Source organism: Aythya fuligula, chromosome 1 (genome assembly GCF_009819795.1).
Source record: "Aythya fuligula isolate bAytFul2 chromosome 1, bAytFul2.pri, whole genome shotgun sequence".
In the NCBI taxonomy this organism is placed as follows: domain Eukaryota; kingdom Metazoa; phylum Chordata; class Aves; order Anseriformes; family Anatidae; genus Aythya; species Aythya fuligula.
In genome coordinates, this window is record NC_045559.1 from 165,504,469 (window position 1) to 165,529,474 (window position 25,006).

The 25,006-nt window shown below is 33.0% G+C and overlaps 1 protein-coding gene across 1 annotated transcript in view; it reads left to right on the forward strand.

Annotated features, from left to right (window-relative positions):
- The window catches only part of DACH1 (dachshund family transcription factor 1), a 371,790-nt gene that overhangs the window by 318,373 nt on the left and 28,411 nt on the right, over window positions 1-25,006 (forward strand). The window contains exons 8-11 of the mRNA XM_032208224.1: window positions 1,452-1,603; window positions 11,086-11,233; window positions 15,775-15,918; window positions 16,424-16,492. Of these exons, the coding sequence (XP_032064115.1) occupies window positions 1,452-1,603; window positions 11,086-11,233; window positions 15,775-15,918; window positions 16,424-16,492 (513 nt within the window). The remainder of the gene's footprint in view (window positions 1-1,451; window positions 1,604-11,085; window positions 11,234-15,774; window positions 15,919-16,423; window positions 16,493-25,006) is intronic.

Here is a 25,006-nt window from a genome sequence, read left to right on the forward strand (position 1 = left end):
TTTTACTCTAGCACCATTCAGTGCTGGCCAGCACAACTGAGTTGGCAAAGAGATGGGACAAGAAGACTGCACCTAAAAATGGTTGCCAGAGATTGCTTCTGTGTGGAGTGTTGCTGGAAATGGACTGTTGGAATGAACTGGGGCTTGGAGTTACAGGTTTTTTTTGTCTATCCAGGATTGCTGAAACTTAAACTTTAACCCTCTCTTGCAATGGATTTAAATTTTCCTGTCCTTAGACTATTTTCACTTTAGAAAATACAACACCTCATTTGAAGAGAGAGTTATTTTTAGGAAAATAATATCAAGATTTTCATATAGTGCAAGTCTGGCAAACTCTTCTGTAGTCAAACAGGTGTGCAGAGTTCTGTAATAACGTAAAGAATACATTCTAATGCCCTTGAATTGTATTGAGATACATGAATATGTGTCAGTTAATGACTGTGCCCTTGGTAAGAAAAGTATGTAGAGATATATGTATCTAAATATATGTATAGATAGTTTTCCTTTTGAAGAATTCAGATTAACATCTAGTACAAAGACGTTGACCTAAATTTCTATACCATATCATATTAACAGTAGTCTAAAAATATTTCAAATATTAAAAAAAAGGAAGAAAAAAAAAGTGTATTGAAGCCTCTATCTTTTTTTTTTTTTTTTTTTTTTTTTTTTAATTTCTGCACTTTATAATCCATTCACAGATTATCTGTGACATGTTAATCTTAGTGGTCTTCAAGCTGGGGGAGTTTTTCCTGTTGTGATGTGACAGCTGATCAAATCTGATTGTTATGATCTCACTAAGGAATTGAACACTAATTGTTAGAAAATATTTGTGTTAAAAAAAAAAAAAAAGGCAGTAATTGTAACCATGCTGTTAATATCATTTATTGTTCAGAGTATGTTTTCATTGTGGGAATCAGGTATACTTTCTTGATTAATAATGCATTGAAGATCTGTAGATTTTCTGTGTTGCAGAATCTTCTGAGATGTAAATGAAAACATTAAGAATGGGAAGGGTTAATTGTGTGGGAAGCCTTGTATTCAAATACTTCTCCTATACACAATATATGTCATGCTAGAAAATATTCTATTGTTACTCCAAATAGAACAAGAACTAAAATGAGATAATTGGGAAGGTGCCCATAAAGTCAGTCTGAATATATTATCACAAGTATATGTGAGATAATATTTGTTTTAAAAAGATTCTATGGCACTGTAAACTCAGTCTCATTAGAGACTGCATTTAAAAGGCTTATAAAGTTACTCATTAATGTTATCTTGTTGTATCTCCACAGCTTTTTCATTAAAGAAAATTCAGCAGAAAGCATTTTCTCCTGATAGCAGGAACCAATTTGCAATAAATGTTCTGGAAACCACTAGGGAAGCCATTACTGAGGTCTAATAAAAACAGACAAGCGTAACTTGTTCTATATTTTTGTTTCAATCACATACAGATGAGACCCCACTCTCCACACCAACCGCAAGAGACAGCCTTGACAAACTTTCTCTAACTGGGCATGGGCAACCACTACCTCCAGGTTTTCCATCTCCATTTCTATTCCCAGATGGATTGTCATCCATAGAGACCCTTCTGACTAACATCCAGGTAGGCCTTTCTGTACAGCAGCTTAAAGGGATGGAGAGGAGCCAGTTGTTCAGTTTTGTCTAAATTAATACAACCATTCTTGCCTAATCAGTTTATAAGATTATTTGGATCAACTAATTTACTGAAACTTTCTAGTAATTTAAGATTTAAAGGAATCACAACAAAAAATGAATTTAGAAGCTGTCAGATACAGTACATAAAAATAGATTGTGTATTAAACCACAGCAGAGCATTCAGTGAAAATGACATTGGTGCATTTAACAACATTTACCTTAAATGCTCTTTTTATTACAGGCTAATGAAATGTATCTTACTGTTTAAGTTTATCTCATTAACTAAGCAGAGAAACTTTTCTTTAATAAATAGTTATTTTAAATTGCTGGAGTGCCAAGGTGGAAATGATATTTAAAGCTATTTGAAATGTGTCTCCCATAGAAATATTCACAAAAACAAAACAAAACAAAACAAAAAAAAACACAGACACACACAAAAAGAACACCACTTCTTTTATAAATAAGCTCATTTAACTTAAAGTACTGTCTTCAAAGAATAGACTTCAAAGGGTATTATCAAATTTTCTGCAGATTTCCTGTGGGTAGTCAGCATGTCTATTGAGTGTACAGTACAGTCTGATTCAAATATTGTTCAAGGTGTACACTTGCGTGTAGCATGAAGCCAAGATGTTAGTGTTTTATATTAGAATGAAGATCTTTTTTGTCCACAAATTCAATGAACATATGTTTTCCAGATGGAATTTTTGCAACAATATAGTTGTATGTTGCATGCAGAAGCAAAATGATAGTGCAGGAAATAATGCAGCCATATTGTATTCATTATAGATGAGCCTTGTTTGTGCAGCTTATAACTTATAAAGTAATTTTTACAATACTTTTTTTTTTCTGCTCATTTGTGTAAATGCATCAGATCAATTCTGTTATACTCAGCAAACACTACACAAAGTAGGGCCAAATCCTGTTCATTTTACTCTCTTAAGTAATCTTCAAGTTTATGACACTTCAGACTTGTTTTATGAAACAATTGTATGATATTTTCATTAGTGATATTTTGAGATCCGATCATAAAACAAACAAACAAACAAACAAACAAAAGCAAAAAAAAAACCAACCACGCCATTTAAGAATTTATAGAAATTTCTATCAATTGAGTATTGCTGTATTTGCCTAAACTGGTAGTTTAGGCATTTGTGATTATGCTTTTAGGATATTAAAATTCTAAAACAAGGTAATTCTGCAAAATATAGTATTCTTCTCATTCTCAGGTCTGTTGTAATCTGTAAAGAACTTTTTTTTTTCCCCAGAGGAAGAAAGACAGTAAAGTATGTAATGTTTTGGCTATGCATGCATGTACAGGAAAGTTCCTAGTAATTTTTTTGACAAATGTGTGCACTCAATGTCTCTAGACAGCAACCTAATGAACAGAGCATTCAGCATCAACAGGTTAGCTAATCTTGTGATTGAATATGAAAGTACTGCAGTACTTCAGGATAAATGACTAGGATTAATTTGCCAAGAATGCATTCAGTTTTGACTTACAGAAAATGTTAATGTGAAATTCAGGAATTGCTTTTTTTTTTTTTTTCCTTTTTCTTAAACTAATCTTATATGTTGAAGAGATTAAAGGAAAGATCATGACATTATTTTTTTATTTTTATTTTTATTATTTTTATTTATTTTTATTTTTATTTTTATTTTTCTACTTCTGCTCCTTAATTTGAGTTTCCACATCATGACAAATCACCAGTCAGGGTAAACAGGTGGGTTTTAAAGCCCTTTGGATTTTTTCACTTTGTTCCCATGTCTCACTACATCATTCCCACAGAGCTCTGGGAATTCTTTCACATAATATCAAGACATAATTTTTAATTTTTTTTTCCCCATACATTTCATCTCCATCAGGACTACTTAAAAACAAAACAACGTTTTTCTGTCTCTCTATATAGACAGACATTATAAATATAATTATATTTATATATATAATTATTTTCCTAACTGTGTAGAAATAGTTAAGTATTCTCTTTAAACAGTAGAGTCTGTTACAATAACCTGTACACAACAGTGACAGTTTCTTTAATTGGTGACCTAGAAATGGTTTCCATTTTCAGTGTTTCTTCTAATGAGAGGAGGCTACCTCAGACAAACAGGTGAACTATGCTCTTTGATACTGACACTTTCAGAAGTGAATTTTACATATTTGACTACAAGTTCAAACTCCTTTACAGGATTTTTGGAACAGGACAATTTTGTACTATGGCCAGTGCTTGTAACATAATTTGTGACTTTATTAGGAAACACATAAGTACCACCTGAAATTTATGATGCCTCTAGTACATGAGTCAATTCCTCTTTATTTTCCTTTGGCCCAGGTTAATTTTGCATCCTTTTCAGTGCAGAGGTGTGGATTCAAAGAAGACATGGAGTAGTAAGCTCACTCACCATTCTCTTGTTCCAGCTCTACTAACATTAATGACAGAAGTTATCAACAGTGCACCATATCTGACTTTCTAGAAAAGATCATCTGGCCTACAGTTTGTTCCCTACCTCTGCTGTTGAGGTGCTTTTGAGTACAGATAAGATAACAGCAAATCTAGCTAGGCTAAAAACTAGCAAGGACTAGTTTTTATTTTTAGTTTTTTAGTTTTTTAGTTTTTTAGTTTTTTAGTTTTTTAGTTTTGCTAAACACCATTCCCTTTTTCCTAAGATCCCACATAACCAAAATACAGACGTGTCTTTTCATAGGATGGGTATATGTCTGCCTGTGAAATGCACATCTTCATTAGGTGACCTGCCAAATGCAGTGATGGAACATGCCTATATTTTAGGATTATGAAGATCACATGAATACATAGACAAGCAACCCTTGTCTACACTAATCTGTATGGATGTAATGGTGGATACCTGTGTTGTAATACACTCTGTTTATTCAGTTGTGTGAGAGGAAGGATCTGTGTCACAGAGAACATGGGTGTCTCCAGAAGCTGTAATGTTTGTCCTGGTTTAAAATATGGAAAACAGAAAATGTAGTATTAAACTTTGTCAGGGTTAGGGGGATCCTAAATCTGACCATGGGGTTGGTGCTTTTGGGTATGTAAGTAGACAATTTGTGAACACTTTTGATATTTGAAAAAAAAAAAAAAAAGTGCCAAAAAAGTCTTGAAGGTATTGAAGAACTTAGATGACAGCTGTCACTTGAGCTTGGTGTCTTAGTCCTCTTACTTCCATTGTAGAAGTCTGAGTCAGTCTTTAAAATTGTCCACTAAATTCTAAGCAAGTCTGTGTTTTCCATCCATATTAAAGGTAAATGAAAAATGCCTCATCAGTAATCCATAATTCTAGGCTAGTATTAGATAAGTCTGTTTGCTATAGCTGTCATCAGATGCTTTTTAATATCATAAACATTTCTTTTTTTATTTCTCCATAAATACCTGTTGTGGTTTAACCCAGCAAGCAGCTAAGCACCACACAGCCATTTGCTTACTCTGCAACCCGCAGTGGGATGGGGAGAAGACTGAAAAGAAAAGTGAAAGAACTTATGGATTGAGATAAGGACGGTTTAATAAGAAAAGAAAAGAAAAAAAAAAAAGAACCCTAAAAATGAAAACAATAACAACAACAAATGTTAAAACAAACAACAAAACAAACAAGCAATGCACAACACAATTGCTCACCACCAGCCGGCTGATGCCCACCTTGAGTAATGGTGTTCCTCTCTCCCTCTGCCTCCCCCATCGAACTCCCCCCAATTTTATTGTTAAGCATCACATCATATGATATGGGATATCTTTAGGCCAGTTTGGGTCAGCTGTCTTAGATGTGTCCCTTCACAGCTTCTTGCACATCCCCAGCTTCCTCTCTGACAGGGCAGTGTGAGAAGCTGAAAAGTACTTGGCTCTCCATAAACACTGCTTAACAACAACTCAGTGTGTTATCAACATTATTCTCATCCTAAATCCAAAGCAGAACAACATACCAGCTACTAGAAAGAAAATTAACTCTATCCCGGCAAAAATCAGGACTTAGTAAATACTTATTAAAAAACAAAACAAAACAAAACAAACAAACAAACAAAAACCACAACTCTAATATTTAATTAACTATACATTTGAAGAGGAGATAATCACAATATACAGAATCCAGAACAATGAAGACATAAGTCTTACTGGGATTGCTGAGATATAAATAATTAACTGTAACAAAGTATCAAATAGACACAAAATAAATTAGGTAGGGGCAATATTTTCCTATTGAGAGAGTTCTGATTAAGTGATATCTTTTCCTTCACAATGTATATTTGTTGATTTCTTCCAGATTAAATTCTGGAAGTCTATGTGCAGCTGCAGAGTGGATGAAGGGTGATGGAAGGTGGGTCACAGCAAAATGCTATGTGGGTACTAGTGAGAAGGCTAAAGATGTTTTCATACTTCTCACCATTTTAAGTCATGGCCCAGTTATGCCAAAGTCTGTTACAGCCACAGCCTTTCATAATACTGCAATATTCCTGGGTAATAGTGATATTAATTTAGGCTTTTAGAATCTGAATATTCAGTCTTAACCCAGAGAAAAATTTCTATTAATATCTAATAGATGAATTAGTTTCACCAATAGCTACATTTCTCTGTCAAGACTGTATCGTGTTGACAAAATTTGCTGCTATTTTTTTTAAAAGAAATGTAAAATAAGTTGCAACTATCCCATTTATATTAATAAAATAAATACATGATTATCAACTAAATTCCCTTATGAAAACAAAGCAAACAACTAGCTTTATTGCTGTGACTCTCCTGCACTGTTTCCATCTACAACTAAATACACAAGGGAAAAGTATTACAAACACTGGATAAAGTAAAAATTACTGCTTTAATTCAAGTTTTGTTTTTTTTTTTTTTTGTTTTTTTTTTTTTTTTGTCTTCTGCTAAAGGCAATAGAAATTTATTCCTCACAGAAAATGTTAATGAAAAATATCATTTATATTTGTACAATATGCCTTTACCTGTGATGGAGATACTCAATCTGAGATACTACAAAAATGTCTTCCTAAAGTTGTCTGTAGAGATAGTCAAACTGTGTTATCTTAGCTTATGTTGCTAAGTTGGCACTCAGTTATAAATTGCAGAATTTTACCTGTGGAAGAAAGTTAATACAATATATAATAAACCTTTTTTTTTTTTTTTTTTTTTTTTTTTTAATTCCCAACAATAATGAGGGCACACAAATTATATGCAATCTCCTACCTAAAAGAGAAGTAGTGTTATTTGCAAGTGTTTTCAGCAGGAATAGCTAATATATTACAATTTCTGGAAGCTGGGAGATTTGATGGGAAATGTGAAATGCTTCTCTACATTCATGCCTTATTCTTTTAGTTTTCTTTTTTCACTCACTATGGGAAATTGCTGGAAACAAAAATATTCTAGGCAGACCACTGTATTAACTAGTAAGGCCATTTTTAAGTCATATATAGCTATGTAGCTAACTGAAGTTTATTACCTGTAACACACAGTAGGTGAAGCTAGAATGAGAAAAATTTCTATACAACTTTTTTTTTCCCTACCCTTTGAAAATATACCATTTATTATTATTATTATTATTATTATTATTATTATTATTATTATTATTATTATAGTTGTTGTTTAATAGTGATTGATAATACCAGCTTTAAGGCTGAGATATCTTTAACATTTAATTTCGAAGGGATCAGTAGAATGTCCTAACACGATGCTGCTTTCAGAAGTATTAGAGATATGTATTAGTTAGTGAATGGGAAGAAATAGCAACCGTACATCAGCATAACTTTTTATTTAGAACACTTCTGGAGAATTTATCAGTGAAAAATATCAGAACAAGTAAATGGAGTAAACAAACCAAAACCAGATTTAACTATAATTTTCCAGGGAAAAAATGTCGACGTTTTACATTACACTGAAATAATATATATATATATATATATATATATTAACAGTGACAGAGAAAGGAAGAATAGCATCCCATGTTTAAAGCCTGGCTCCAGATGCTGTATTAAAAACAAATCTGGAACCTGAGCATGTTCACTACAATCATCATTATCCAGCCTCTGTAACATCTGACCTTCCCTAAAGGGAAATATTTTCCTTTTGTTAATGCCCTGTGTTGCACTGCATTTCCCATTGTCATTGGCAGCATATTGATTTAATATCAGGTTAGAGGATTAGCCATAGCAAATACAAGTTGGACATACTGCATTTTGTATAATCTTTTACAGATGATCCACTGGGAGAATTAATAGAATTTCATGCAACTCTGAAATTGCTATTCCTGTTCCAAGGGGCACTGATGATTTTTAGATGCTCTACTTTTTAGTTGCTTTTCTCAGCCCCTTCTGCATTAAATAAAGGGAGATATTGAATGTTTCCAGTATTTTTGCATTAGAGATGTCATTGGCAACAGCAGTACTTTTGCATATGCATCAGTTTGGCTCTCATGCAGACTTTTTTTTTTCACATTGGACGCCTACTGATGTGCACTGATTTAACTTCTAAAAATGAAACTTAATTTTGTGTAGCTTATAAGTAGTCCCTAGTGTGTCTTGGCTTCAAAAAGCTAATATTTTTCAGACATAATCAGCAGCAATAGGTAATGTATTACCATTAGCTATGTTAGCAGCAAGTTTTTTTTTTTTTTTTTTTAAAAAAAAAAAGGTTGGAGGAGGAAGTATGGTGTAGAAAACGTAATACGCTTTTAGCCGCTTCACACTTTGCAGCAATTCTTAATACAAAGTTACACACATCAGTGCTACACTAGCATTATATTCCATGTTTATTCATAATGATTGTTTCATATTTAAAGAACACCAAAATATTGTGTTTTGTCAGGCAAAGACAATAATAATTTACTAGTAATTTATTTTAAACTGATACTGATAATACAACCAATCAACGCATTAAGTGGTGCCAACATTGGCAGCTTGCTAAATAATCTCTAGGCTTTGCACTGAGAGTACATCTTTCAAAGATAAGTCAACAAGAGCAATCAGAGCAGAAAATTAGAATTTGGTATCTTAGAATTAAAATACAGCTAAACTAAAGTTTTAATTGGGGTGATCTAAAAGGGCACTTGATGTAATGATCTCTTTCATTTGTTACTAATTGTTCGTTCCTGATGAAGAAGAAACATGTACAAGAATGTAGTTGAATTGAGTAAAGATGGCAGTTATTTTAGCAGGTCAATTTTATTGTTAAATATGATGAATTGCAAGAATTTTGGAGGAGGGTGTTCGTAGCTTTAAAATTATTTGACAGTATACTTTTTATCAACAAATACCCTTCATATAATTTTATAATTTCACTTGATCTAGTTTATTAGTGATTTGGGTGAATCACATGTTCTATCTAGTAAGTGATGAGTTGGAGATTAAAATATTCTAGAGTTCAAGCACAAATCAGAAACAAACATTAATAAATAGCTCCTTCCTGAATTTCACGGTATTTCAGAAACATCCATTATTAACCAACCATCCACAGTTTATGATGGTTGTAAGCCTAGGTGAATGGGGTAGGGGAAGTTGATTTCAAATGAACAGTAACATTCAAAAAATAGATTGCAAAGTTTTTATAAATGTTTTAAAGTATATTTTGCTTTGTATATGTGTACAGAACTTTGTATATAGCTTTAGGAAATTTTATTTAGTAGTCACCGAGGTTAAGCATTCACCACAAAATATCTTTGTGTTTTGGATATTTTATAATAGCTTTTTGTTCTTTTAAAGAAAACTGCTAAAACTCAAAATATATTTGTAAGCACATCTGTTGAGATCCTGTCAGATATTTTCAAATGTGGTTCTATACGTCTATAGTGTATATTGTTTAAGTGACTATATTGACCTTGCACTTGGAAGGTGTTTAGTTCTCTCTGCTTCTATGGACTTTATAGACTGAACTGTAATAGAGCTGCAAAGAATTAAGCTCTGAGAATTAAACACTTGAGGCAAAAATTTACTTAAGAATGAAGATGAAGAGTACTGAAAATAATAGGCCCTGAAAACAGAATTAAAAGAGGTGTTTGAAGGATACAGATTTCAAAGTAGTCATTAAAATTAGGAAGACTAGCAGGAGAAATGTGCAGACTAACACATGAAGAATGCTTTTTTTCTTTTTTTTTTTTTTTTCCATTTTTAAGTATCATATTTCTCACTTGTTCTTTGGGGGATATTTCAAAGAATTTTAGTGAAAAAACTTGAAACCCAGAATCTAATTTAGGAAGTGTGCCTGAGTGGTGAGGGAACTTATTTGCGAGCTGTAAGCATGTCTGTAGTACCTGGTTCTGAGAGCAGGTCTTGCGAACATCTTCTCTTTTAGCTGAATGCTTCCCTAACATACCTGCTAGAGACCTCTCAGTCTCTTTTATTGGCATTATTTTGCTTTATATTAAATTGGGTCTATGGAGGTAAGCTGTGAGGAGACTTGCCTAAGATATACTATAGGTAGGTTCATATCCGTACAGGATCATATATGCATAGCCATGCTTAATTATCTACTATATTATGATATCTTCAGGAGAAGAGATTGAGATGTACACCCAAGAGCCTGACAGCCAAACTTCTGGAATATTGAATTATTTTCTGTCCATATTTATTTATTTCTATCCATCCTATTTCCTCTCCTCTTTTTCATAGCTTATCTCAGTGACCTAACTAACTAGTTATTAGCTATGCTAGGTTCTGTCTGTTTCCTGTGAAAAGATTTGTGGAATTGTGGAGTTGAATTCTCAAGAAAAAAATAGTATAGGCTGAATCATTATTTCCTGATACAATAAAACAAAAAAGGTAGATTTTTTTCTGACCATCCCAGGTCAAGAAAGTAAGAGACAATTATGTTTTGTCCTCTGCTGTGAGATAATAATTGTACAAGATGGACTTTTTAATATACAAATGGACTTTTTAAGACAAAGAGATCTTCCTGCTTTGTGAATGTCCTCAGCTTAGTATCCCAATAACTTAATCTTCCTTGGAAATAATATGACATATAATAATAACTAACAACTAACAACAATAAGGAGCTTGAGCAGTACTAGAGACTGAATTTATCATTCTGTGGGTGACTGCCAATTCTTTTTTCTATGGAACAAATTTTTGTTTTGGTTACAGGCAAGTTGCTGATATAGTTTGTTTTGTTTTGTTTTGTTTCTAAATCTCTTATGAAGAATAAACCTACTACTATAAATTTTTCACATTAGTTATATGCATAGTTGAAGACCAGTTTATGTCATCTGTGAAAGCTTGACTCCCTACTTTTTACAGATTTTTTGTCCACCTCTTAAAATTAACTGGATTAAAAATTTGCTGTTGATAACTGGGAGGCTTTGACCCAGTAACAGGATTGTTTCATTTGTAAAATCTCACATGACTAATCAAAGATAAATAACAGAAGTTGTTTATTATGTCAGCTGTTCTAACATTCTTTAAACATTAAAATATCCAACTTTATCTTTGAACAGGGTCTACTAAAGGTTGCTATAGACAATGCCAGAGCTCAAGAGAAACAGGTCCAACTGGAAAAGACAGAGCTGAAGATGGAGCTCTTCAGGGAACGAGAAATGAGGGAAACACTTGAAAAACAGTTGGCTGTGGAGCAGAAGAACAGAGGTATCTTCATTAAACAAACATAAATACCTGAAATATATTTTCTCTGGAAACCTATTTTTCCATCAAGCACCGTGTTTGATCAAAACTTTTCTCCTACACTTATGTTATGTTTCTGCTGACTGCTATACAGGAAATTTTGCACCCTGCTGAATCCTGATTCTGCATAGGATCTTTATGAGATTTATAACAAACGTGCCTTTTTCTTGTGTATGTGTGATATATATTTTTGTTTGTTTGTTTGTTTGTGTTTGCTTGTTGTTTGTTTGTTTATTTGTTTTGACTTGTTCCAACGTATCAGAAATGTACAGCACAATTATAAATGCAGAAGTTGTGGACTTTGTCAGGTTGTGATCATTATGAAAAGGAATATCTACTTAATACAAACACAACTATTATCAAATCAAAAGCTGCAAGGTGTTATGAATTCATTTTTTTTCTTATGTGATAGAGTCATGCATTGCATATTTAGGTAAATTGTATGTCATAAATATAAAGGTAATAGTAATATGTAAGCCTTGTATAATGCAGCAGTTCAAACATGTTTATAGAAGGAACAGCTAAGGTTCTTCTTGAAAAAAAAACTCACTGTAAATATATATATTTGTTAATTAATTCTTTATAATTTCATTACATTATTAGAATGATATAAAGTATATACGTTATATATAGTATACAGTAGATCGTATGTATATATGAATCGTATGTATATATATGAAAAGTGTACTTATATAAATGTATAATATACATTTATATAAGTACACTTTTCTAAAACATTGGTAGTAAAGTTAAGGTAGTTTATAGTGATTTACATATTTATTTGCATTATGAGCATGTTCCCATCTTCCTTTACGGTTCTTCTTTTTTATTTATTGCTCTTTAGTATTGTCTGATTACTTCCCAAGGAGCAGTTAACCTCTGGGGCTAGCTTCCTGTTTAACACAGAACATGACAAGTCAGATAAATATTTTTTCAGGGATAGAGTTATAGTTTATTTTTCTGTGAACTGTTGAGTTAAGGAACCCCAAGAACTGTTGGATTCATGACCAATATCATTATACCTTTAATTAACATTCTACCTGTAAGTCAGCAATGTAATTCTATATCATGTCTTGACCAATTAAAGAGTAGGACTGCTGCATCATTAATTTCCCTTTTAAACTTATAATAATACATTTTTAAAGACAACTACTGTTAACAATTATCACAACTATGCAATGAATCATCCCTTTGTCCACAACTGGCCTATTTTAGTCAGTATACTTGCATTACTTACACCTTTAAATAAGTTTTCTAAAATGGCCCAGTTATTCTTCACATCCATATCTACTTCTGTGTTTCACAACCCCTCAGTCATATATCCCTTTTTTAGAGGACCCCTCTGACCTTACTTGCATTTTTCCATATAGAAATTAAGCACCTCATTTAAGCTAATATTATAAATTTCTTTTATTTCAATAAAGAAAGAGATTCCTACATTCTGCTCTCGGACAAGTAGGTGGTGTCAATTACACTGTGAAACTTCTTTCTCTTCCTGTTTAAACCAAAAACATTTGACTAGGTTGAATTAGACACATGCTTTCACTGGTTAAAATTAGGTAAAAGCAATTTTGCTCAAAGTTCTATGTCAAGAAAGAGCATGTGATAGTCCTTTATTTTACTTAGGATAGTGAAATGAAATACTTTATAATGTTATTCTCAGCACTATGCACTATCTGCTTCTTTTATATGTATCCTTTTAATGATGACATTGCACTGGTAAAAGAGTCTGACCAAAGAGGAATGGTTTGAGCACTTAATAATGGTATATAGTAAAGAGAATTTAATTAGGATGACTATCTTTAATAGTGGATACTTCTGTATAAAACAAAGAAAAATAGTAGATTATTCTTTAAAATGAGCAGAGCCAAATAGGAGAGAAACAAATAAGGCCAGATTGTAATTACTTCGAGAATTTATTCTTCAATTAAAGATAGAAAAATGCTTAGGAGGCTTTACCTGACATTAGTTTTCCAAATAGCAAATGTCATGTCTCAAAGAAAGTTTCACATCTTAATGGAAGCATGAGTAAAATGAGAGAACTGTACCATAGCTCTAGTAAGTTAAGAGTTACCCTACAAAAAACCCGAATACGCTTAAAAAACTACAGCATAGAATCATGCACTCTGTCACACACAGGTCGAAGTCCATTAGATAAATGGGATCTTCAGCACAAGAGCACAAGGCAACCTGTATCAATGTCTGTCTTTTGCTTGTCATGTTAACACAAGTCAAATATTACTTTTTTTTTTTTATAGAGAGGGGGGATGGGACACTAATTTCACTGCCACTACTATATGTTCTACAGTGCTGCTTATTTACTGTACTGTTTCCTTCCTTTGTAAATATTCCAATTAGTGAGGCTGTAGGATGTCTCATCAACCAGTGAAAGTAGGATAATATCTCTTCTGTGAGCAGCTACACAGTAAGGGCTTGCTAATTCTGGCTCTGACTGCTGTATTCACATCTACAATGTGTCAGCCATGATGACATTTTAATTCAGAAAGCAACATATGTCTCCTTCTCATTTATTGCAATCACTTTCAAAGTACTTATAGTGAAAACATTAAAACTGCAATGTTTCAAAATGTATTTAGCTTAGCCTTTATATACTAGATGTTTTTTGACAGTGTAAGACAATATGCCTGTAAAGTAGTTGGTACTATATAAAATATATATAAATATACAATAATATACAAAATATACAAAAAGCCAAAATTCCGAAGTCTTGGATGTAACTATTTTCACTACAGGATATGTATTTATATACATTTTGTGTCTGAACAGTTCTGTATAGCAACAAAAAATATCCAAGAGTACCCAAGAAGCAGTTATTCTTAGCATATAAATTACATAGCAATAATTCCCTTTAAATAAATCATTATTATCACCAGCACAGACTACTGGAAATGGGGTGCATAAACTGGTGGAAGCAGATTTTTATCCTTTCCAGCATTCTTCCCTAAACATGTTCAAGAGATTACTTTGGAGCAGGATACAGGGCTAGATTATTTATTTATTTATTTATTTTAGTCAAATCTAGTATCACCTAATATCTGGTTTTGGTGATGATAATTTTTCTGTAGTTAATGTATAAATAACTGGTTCTCTAGCAAAGGTTGCCCAGGAAGTTGTTATGGAAAATAAGCTTCTTATATGCATGTCTCTGAAAACCCTAAACATGCTATGTAAGAAAGGTTTAGGTTTCGTGGATGTGCTCTACGGCTTTTTGTGATTTCTTAAGAGATTCAGTTTGGCTTTTACTGAGTAGGAAAAAAAAAAAAGAAAAAAAAAAAAAAAGAAAAAAAGTTCATATTACCCTTTCCATTGGGGAAATAACCTGTGATATATTCCTTCAATTAGGGAGGAGTTAGTTACTTCAATACAAGTTGTATTTTTGTGGTTGTAAGGTTGCAGTTTGTGCAGTTTGGAAAGAACTCATTGGTAACATATAAAAAAAATCATAATGGAGCTTCTTTTAAACAACCCCTGTATGATTCATTTATATACTGATCTTGTAACCCTTTTTCTTGTAGAATATGAACAAAAGATAGAGGGAAAACATTTTCTAAATTAGTGCCTTCTAGACTGAATTTTAGAAGACTCCTTACTTTCTGAGTATTTTCCCTTACAATTGACATACAAACTAATATTTACGTGGCTGGGGGATCTGTTCAGGTATTCCAACAAGAGTTTGTTATAAGTTCTTCAAGATCAATGAGACCAGAACTGTCAGAGAAGAAAAAAAAAGTGAAGTTTTTTTTTTTGTTTGTTTGTTTTTTAAAGAATAAAAGAAAGGACAAATATGGATAAGAGATAAATACGAGGAAGAGACCAGGCACCAAGAGGCTGGATGGCTTGAAGCAAGCAGCAGCTTGGAGGACAATTTGAAAAATGAGGGCTTTTCTCTATGGAGTGAAGAGTACAGCAGAGCAAGGGCTGAGGTTCTGTTGCATTTGGGGCACTGGCTGTTGGAGGAGAGAAGCCATGGATGAGAACTTGATTACTGTACATATACTATGTGCTACAAGAGATAAAACTGTGTACTTAATCCCTCAAAAACTTCAGCTCCAGAGACAGAGGCATATCTACATCAGATGATGAAAGATGTAAATTTTATTGTTAGTTCCAAGGTTTTCTAATTTGGACATTCACAGATCCTCATATGTTTATTAAAAAAAAAAACAAACAAACAACAACAACACATTTTTTTTTTCAAAAAAAAGAAAAAAAAATACAAACACGTTATGCAGTAGCTGAATATCACCTACAGTTTTCAATAGCATGGTACAGAACAGTAATTCTTTAAATATCCCAGTGTGATTCTCAAAACTTTCAAATAGTTTAAGTTGATATTGTATAATTACTGTATAATTACATGTATAATGTATAATTAATAATTGTATAAACTGTTGCAGTTGTATTGTTTCTTAGAACTCTTAATATATAATCATGAAGCCAAGTTTCAGATCTGAATTTGAGTATACTGATTTTCTTCTTCCTAGCAATAATTCAGAAAAGGTTAAAGAAGGAAAAGAAGGCAAAGAGGAAATTGCAGGAAGCACTTGAATTTGAGACTAAACGACGGGAACAAGCAGAACAGACGCTGAAACAGGCAGCTTCAACAGATAGTCTCAGGGTCCTAAATGGTAAGAAGCTAGTTTTTGCTTCTGTGTCATTAACTTTCAATTTAAGTGGAAGTTCAATTTAAGTGGATTTCTTTGGGGAAGGTGGTTTTTATTGAAAATTTAAAGCATGGTGGGAGTGTGAAAAAATAAAAAAGAAAAAAGAAATTCTTTCTTCTTTCAAGTGATGCTTCTCTCTTTTCTGCTTTGTTAGTTTATATAGTATGTGCAAGTAAATTCACTGCAGGGAATGTCCCAACTAGGACAATTTTATATTATTAGTTTTTTTTTTTTTTAATATTATTTTAAATATTATTCTTTTTCTTCTCACCTTTATGCTTGAAATACCTATTGCTCATTAATCTTTCTAGTCTAACAAAAAATTGTCCTGGCCTCCAGTCATTGTTCAACATTAAAAAAACTGACAAAGTTTGATTTTATTGTAATTCAGCTTTAGAGTAACAGGTTGTAAAAAGGGCTATAAGAATCGAATGAAATATGTGTCAGTCTTACCTTTCTATGCTTCTAGACTCTCTGACCCCAGAGATAGAAGCTGACCGCAGCGGGGGCAGAACAGATGCTGAAAGGACAATACAAGGTAGGAATTTGCAAAAGGCTATAAATCTAGATCTTGCTATATGAGTTTTTCCTCAGCTTTAGACTGCTATTCAAGCATGTAGCCTACCATCTGGGCCACATCAAAACAAGTTCAAACAAGGTCAAGTTCATCTTGCTTGTTTATAAGAGAGAATACATTTTGTGTTGATAGATTTTCTTTAAATTAATAGGTCATTTCTGTTTATACAGTGGAATTAAAGAAGAATTTGAAGTAATATCGGGCTGAATCTTAGACTTGCTGAATCTTAGACTTGCTGAATGCATTTTTTGTGCATATGTGTAGTTAGATTTAGGATAACAATGTTTTCAAAGGCCTATTAGAAATATTTTGAGCCTTTTAATGATACGAATGGCTAAACCATTTATCATGTTATAATGGGTAACATTCAAGGCATGACGAGAATTTCAAGCCAATATTCAGTGGCAGCTACTGAAAGGTGTGTTTCAATACACTACTCTGAATATTAAGAATAAATACATTGTTTATTCTCTTTGTGTTTTTTTTTTTTTTTTCTTTTTTCTTTCATTTACCACATCCCTTTAGTTACATTTTAATAAAACAAATCTGCTTAGTAAACTTATACATGAAATACAAAAGAGAGCTTTATTACTTCCCCTGTGAATCTAAATTTGTATATATTGCAAACATCAAGATGCTAGTAAAGAACAAATTTATAAGATAGCATTTGTGTTATACATGTAATGCCCTCTCTAGTTAACAAGCTAAAGCTACCTATGTGAATACTAAAAAACAAAATTAACATTTGGTTTCAATTGTAAACGAAGGTGCATTTTTCAAAGGCAAGTCTAAAATGATTAGCACCAGTAATCACTCTCAATTGCCTTTATTTTCATTTTGATGTCAAACATCTTAACAGTATCATTTGACATCATCTGTGTCTTATTTAATCACTTTTTTTCTAATTCGTAAAGCGTTGTTACTAGTGTACCACAAGGAGTCTGTAATAACAGAAAAAAAAGTCAATAATCTTTTAATGTTTTGGCCATATACACAAATACAAAACAGGCAACAAGTCCTTACGTGGGACAAACACACAAGTGTATATACATACATGTATATAGAAGATTTATATTGCATGTTATGTCTGCCAAGTCCGTATTGCAGAGGTCAGAATATGCTAGATTGAATGTTGCCTAGGAAGTGGGTACATATTATGACACATTTGTTGTTCTAGAATCCTGTTTTTCTTCCCATAAAATGCATGCCTGCTTCAAAGCACCAATTGGTCAATCTATTGGCTTAGAAAGAATCCAGACATCATGCTACTTCGTACATCCAGACTACATTACTACATCCAGACATTTTATTATTTATTTATTTTTTGGTACAAAGACAAACTTCTAATTTCTTCAGAGGCCATTCTGTTACAGGAGTCACTGCAGTGTCTGAGTTCCTTGCAAACATTAATTACTTTATCTTCAGACCATACCTGCAAGGAAGCATAGTTTGGAGTATTCCCATTTTAAATCTGTGAAAGTCAAAAAAAAACAGAGATGATAAATTGCTTCACTATCAAGTAACTAGGACCTGATTTTTGAGACTACTTTGCATTTTTGGCAAACGTGTTCATTGTATTCAAATTACTGTTCCCATTGAATCCAGTTCTCTTATGGACTGAGATATTCATAAGACGAGCAACACAGAAACAAACTAAGTATTTTGGAAGTATGTATTCTAAAAGACTTATCCCACGCTACGTAGAAATAACACTTCAGCTTTTTAATCATGATCATCCTTTCTTTTCCAGCTCTTCTTTGCCTTCTTGTGCTCATTTAATGTTTCCAATTTTGTAACAAATGAAATCAAGGTCTTATAAGCAACATTCTCAGTAATGTTGACCTTTCCTCGATTTATCTGTCCAAGGTGGTTCAAGGGGATATAACAAACAAACAAACAAAACCCCACAAAATAACATTATTATCAATATCAATATTGATTATATCAATATCATGATTATTTAGTTAAAGACTACCACATAACGATCCTGATTTTGGATTATATTGCAAAGGCAACCTTAATTCTGACATTTCCTGTCTCTGCTTTACAGTATTAACACACACACACATATATATTTAAGGAAAAGAAAAACAAACAAACAAACAAACAAAAAGCAAAAACAAAAACACAAGAAATTAATTTAATCGACTGCAATTTTTTGAAGTTTAATATATTAACTTTAATCATCATATAAGAGTTTGGAACTTTTAGATCTACCATGTGTATGTAGCCTTACAACATAATAGCAAAAAATATAATTGCAGGGCTTATTGTCTTTGTGGATCAGCTGTTATAGGGTGACAGGTTTCATAAACAGTCGATAACAGATGGGTAATGCTGTGTCAGGACTCTTTGTGTTTAGCTCCAATCCTCCAGAAGGAGGATTTCCTTTCCTTTTTCTGTGTCCTTTTTAGCATGTTACACCTATACCTCTGTGTCCCAGTTCCTCCTAGTTTCTCTCTTCCTATGCAAATTCCACCTTTTGTCAACCACTAATCTCATTTGTTCCTGTGTCATAAATGCTTTGTTCTTTTCTCATCTTGTTCTTTTCCCCACTCCAACTTCCCAGTCCTTAGGTACCATTCTTACAGTGTTCTTTCCTGAACTCAGTTTCATGCCACCCTGATTATTTCTTTCATTACAAGATTTTTCTCATCTATCTGGCTATTTCTGTTGCTTCCTTCTCTTGTCCTGACATTTCTAGACTCTGCACTCCATTAACATTCCCTGTTACCAGACTTTCCTGTTTCATAACATATCTCAATCTGTATTCTCCATTTATCCTGCCTCACTGTCAAGTTCACATTTCCTACTAGTCTATACACATTCTGTTTCTTCTTCTGTATCTGCCTGGGAAAGAGAAGAACTGAGAGATAAACAAAGATCTCTGTTCCCATTTCAATATATAGCATGACAATGGCTTGCAGAAATGAGGATAGAGAGTTGCAGGGAAAGAGCTGCTTCATTCAGCACCAAGATGCTTAGTATGGATGGTCTCTTTGGAAAATTTAGTTGCAAAACTCTACAAAACCTTTCCAGTGGGTGAAACTGGGAATTTTCCAACACTTTTTTGAGCTTTCACAGAGACAACAAAAATTGTCCTTCCAATTTTGCAAAATTTCAGTGATATCCTTCCATTTTATCTGTAAAATATATTTTATATACTCTTGTACATACAATAGAAGAATTATTCTATAGAATATACATTATATTCTCTAATAAAAAAACATAATAGAAGCTTATTCATGCTTTCAGGTTCTAGGAAAAAGTGCTTAGTAGGGAATTACTTATGCCTTTCTTATTCTTCTCAAATATATACCTGTATTTATTTGTATCAAAGCAAGTCTGGGGTGATAGTGTCTTTATCTACAATCATTAGTTTTTATTTATTTATTTATTTACTATATTGAGCATGCTGTGCAATTCTGTAAGTAAGCAAGGAAATGTAGAAGGGAGAGCTACAGCATTCTGTGGTGAAGCAAAGTATTTGAAATTCCAAGGATAATTTCAGCATTAAGGAAAATATTAGACAATGGAATGTTTTAGAATAAAGATTCTATATATTATAAATAAAAGGATTCTTGTCAACTCGAATTTGTATTTAATGTTAATATTTTAGCTATCACTTTTGTGTGCAAGGAATAGGACTAATTTAAGTGTAGAAGTTAACTGCATTTGTCAATAAATAGGTTATGTTCTTTTTTTTTTTTTTTTTTTTTTTTTTATCATGTAGCACTCTCAACTCATTCAAATTCACTTTTAGTGAATAAAGTCTAATAAAGTCTAAACAGATTTTAAAAAGTGGGAATTTGTATATGAGACTGTAAAAAGTAATATAACTATTATTACTTTGAAATACTGGGTAAACAACAGCTTCCTGGAATATCTGTAAAATACTAAGAAGATAATAGATAATCCAAATGTGAGTCTTGGATATACTTAGATATTTTTTAACAGATACAAACAGATACTAAGTTACAAGGAACTAGTGTAGACACAAGTTTTAAATGTTTTCTTTTTTGCTTCTGTTTAAAATAATAATAAAGCAGATTATCCTCTTCTCCATACATATTGTAGGTTCACTAGATGCCTATGCCTAGCTCCCAATCCGGTTTCCCAAGACCCCCTCATCCCACACAAAAAGGTACCATACAAAGATAATGTTTGACTTTTCTATACTGTTTTGTTACCGGACCTCTTACTAAGCACAAGAACAATGACATTTACTGCTACTCTTACTTTTTTTTTTTTTTTTCCCCCACACTGATTTTTTTTCTTCCTCATTTGCTTACCTATCATGTATTTGTCTGCCTACATTATTATTTTTTCTTTTCCTCCGTAAGTCCAGCATTCCTAATTTTCCGTGTCCCAGTAATTTCCCTCCCAAATCCTATACATTCATAATCTTCACTGTATTTAATCACAGCTCCCTTTACACATTATCTAAATTCATCTAAAAAAATCTGATTCTGCAGTCTTCCCCATTGACCATTCCTTTCATATGGGCTCTCGTGTTTTCCTTTTCCCAAATTGTTCTTAGTTCAGTGCTTTCTTTCCAAAATTGTCCTGATAAGAACAGGAAGCTTAACCATATTCTCTATCTCAGGCTGCTGTTTTGCTTACTTTCTTCACTTCTTTCCTAATTTCTGGTGATTGCTTCATCCTGTAACTTTTCTGCTTCCTTTTCAAAATTCTGCATACTCCTATGCTGGCTTCTTCTGAAGCCAGATTCATCATTTGCTACTGACAGCTTTTCCTCCTCAGCCTGTTCAGTTTCCATGAATTCTCAGACCTATTATTGCTCTTTCTTTCCCAAAATGTCTTTGTTTTCCAAGAGACCCTTTGCGCTTTGCCTGTCCTCCAAGTTTTCCTGTCCTATTCCACTATTTCTGTCAGTTTTTTCCTACTGCACACTCTCCTCTGGCCCAAAATTTGTTCCTGTTTTTTTTTTTTTTTTCTTTATTTTTTTTTTTCTCTGACAAATGGATTTTCATACACTAAGTTCTTATTCTGCTGCAATTTTTTTTTTTTTTGTCTTGTAGGAGTTATCAGCCTTTCTCCAAATGAGTCTGTTACCTATTCTTCTGTCCCTTAGCAAAATGAACTTATGCTTTTTAAGTCCTTTCCCACAAACTGTTTCTTCTTGGCTTTATCCTAGCTCTTCACCTCTTCTGTAGGTCCTGTATTAACAGTTCTGTATTAACAGCAAAGTAAGGTATAATGTTAAATGGTTTCACACTACCTCTTCATGTTGTAAAAAAAGCCATTCAGCTACCATGCATATAAAAGCTTCCTGGACCATCTGTTCTACTCCATTCACAGTCTCTCTCACACTCTTTTTATCTCATCAGCAAGCAAGCAGAGGGACTTTTTCCCTCCCAGAAAGGACAAGACAGGAAATGGAAATGTTGAACAGATCCAGGAATAGAGAAAGAGAGCAACTGCAACTCAGCATACTGACTGCATAGTCCTATGTGAAGTTACTTTTAAGGTCTTTGAAGGCTACAGAGGAAGAGTGAGAAAGAAATTATGATTTAACTTTGCACATATCAGGAACCTAATGTGTACATTTTACCGCCTAAGTACTAGGAAAAAAGCTGTCCTGCTGTCCTGCAGCTGCCCTCAAAGTTAATAAAAATTGGTTAGATACAGCTTCAGTCATTTGTATGAAAACCTAACCTGTTTTCTGCATTGGTTTGAAACTTGTTTAATCTATTTTTCAACAAGCAAAATCAGTGTAATAATCTCAGCAAATGATACTCTTTGATCCTTTCTTGCTATGTATGTGTTTGAAAGATAGATATCTAAAGGACTTCCACATTGAAAAAGAACTTTTGGTGGTTCTGTGAGGCTTGTGCATACAGTTCTATTTCTGATGTAAAAATCTTGGACAAAAGAATGTCTAAATATGTGATATTTCTTATGAGATCAAAAACTTTATTGGAAAAGGCTACTATCAAGGCTGTAAAGTCAAGCATTCCAAAATTAGGAAATGGCAGAATTAAGGCTGTCTTCCGCACCTTTGTTCAGCTGTCTTTGTGTATGCATCATGATATAATCTTTAATTATGTGATTAGATACTGTATTTTGCACGGTACCCCATTCAGTGCAGGGGACAAGGATGGAGTTGAATAAACGGATATCTATCCAATATTTTCTTTATCTCCAGGGGTCAGTGTGTGTTCTTATGCTATATATATCATCTGTTTTTTATACAACATTTTCATCATTAGGCATCATATTTTACAGGAGAGGTGTGAAAAACTTTCTCAATTTCTTTCATATATTAAATCTTAATTTTGGCTTTTCCTAGAAGTTGAGTGTCTTGCCTTACTTTTTTTTTGACAAGTAAACTAAAAAGTCAGAAGTTTCACAGTGAGATGATATCTGACAACCTTATGGATGAAGTTGGACTTGAATCTTTAGATTCACGTTGATAAAACTAACAAAGTAACTGATGAATTGTAATTAATTATCATGAGTAGTGTGGTCTAAGGAACGACCATTTTGACATGAGGGTTTTACAGATATTTGTTGAGATAAATGAGTATAATCTTGGGTTACATTTCATGCTTCCTTTCATTTCTCTTGCAACCCATAGCTCTTTTAAATGTGTCTTCATCAAGATTTATTTTTCTTTTCTTTCTTTATTTCTCAGTCTCTGCCATCTGTTTCAGTCCTAATATCCATATCCAAGCCTTATAATCCTTTTTTTTTTCTCTTTTTCTCTCTCTCTTTTTTTTTTTTTTGGTATATATATATATATATATATATATATATAATATGTATATATACAAAAATTATATAATATATATATATTTTTTTTTTTTGGGGGGGGGGGGGGAATCTCATACAAATCAGGCTTTTAAATGAAGATTTATATTTATATCTATATCCAGTCATAACTCCAACATCTTTATTTCTTGCACCTCCTATTGTTAAGCAAGATTCAAGATTCAAGATTCAGAGATTTCCAAATATCTATCAGTATGCCACCTATCCAGGTACTAGTCAAGATTTCTTCCTTTAAGAGACTTCTCTTCACATAAATTCACAGTACTTTCTTGAACTGTTTCCTGTCCCATGTCTTTCCATCTCTTTTCAGCCACTAGATCCTGTTTCTTGTCTAGTGAATCCAAATCATGTGGTCCCCCAGCTTCAGTCTCAGTTACTGTCAGCCAGACATTTCTTATTACTAGCTCCCTCTTAGTGTCTTCCAGTGCCTGATTCCAGTCTGTTTGTCCAGCCCGTTTCAGTCACTTATTCTAGTCCTACTTTATTTTCTCTCTTTATTTCTGAGTCCAACTGCATCAGAATTATTGCCCTAAATTCTCTAAATATCAAGTTTCATTTGAGCTTATGTTTGTAGATTACTGTTCTTTACTAATCATAGATTAGACACATATTCTGGTGCAAGACTACTCTCAAATTATCTAATTATTTTTTGAAAACAGTTTTTAATATCCTCAAATGACAGGACATCTATTTCTTTTCAGATAAGTGAGAGATCAATTCTCTCTGCAGTCAATTTAACTAAAATGTCTTTTCTTTAGACATTTCTTCATTTATTCTTCCCATGATATTGGCTATGATGGCCAGTATGAGGTCACTTCTGTTTAGTCATTTTCCATCTTTCTCTCAGGGCTTCTTCTTCCTGTTGTTTCATTTATGTCTCTGTCCTGCTTCCTCTTAACCAGAAACAATGCCATTTTGTCCCATAGTTCCTCAAAGATGAGGTCATCCAACTATATAATGTCATGTAAACTAATGGTCATATATTATCTATGGTATTAATTAATTAATCCCAAGAAAATAAAAGTACTTGATTCTTTATACATTTTTATTGCATTTTCTCTCAATAAAACATCTTAGAAATTTTAAATATATATACACACATAAACTTGTAAATTTTGAATTTTGATTGAATCAGCACTTTCTCAACAGTTATTCAATTTTTCTTGCTGCTTAGTAAATGCTATGGCTTCTTATTCATTTATTATTGCATGGGACTTCTAGCAGAAAGGTGCTTCAGTTTACTGAAGAGCCAGTGTTGTCAAACAGATTTATCATGTCATTTTCAGAGTGAAAATACATTTTCACTTTCCCTTGTGACATCGCTGCTTCTCTGCTAACCCATAAGAACATTATTTTAGCTTCCTTCCTATTGTTATTTTCCCATTTTCCTTTTCCCTTTGGACTAAGTACCATCCCTCTCCTGACCTGTGAGGCAAAGTGTGTATGTGGAGGTATGTGTCTGCTCCTGGTATGTGTATGACCAGGTGGCTGACTAGGAGATACATGCATTCTGAAGGATCAGTGACAAGTTAGGAGATGTGCATTTTCTGCTGGACATCTTGTTGCTGCCTCTTGGCAGCTGGGAAAATCAAAGAGTACATGACGTTTCTCAGCAGCTGATGGGCCAAACAAATGTTTTTTCAAGCTGCAAGAGACCCACAGCCCACCTGTTGTGCAAGC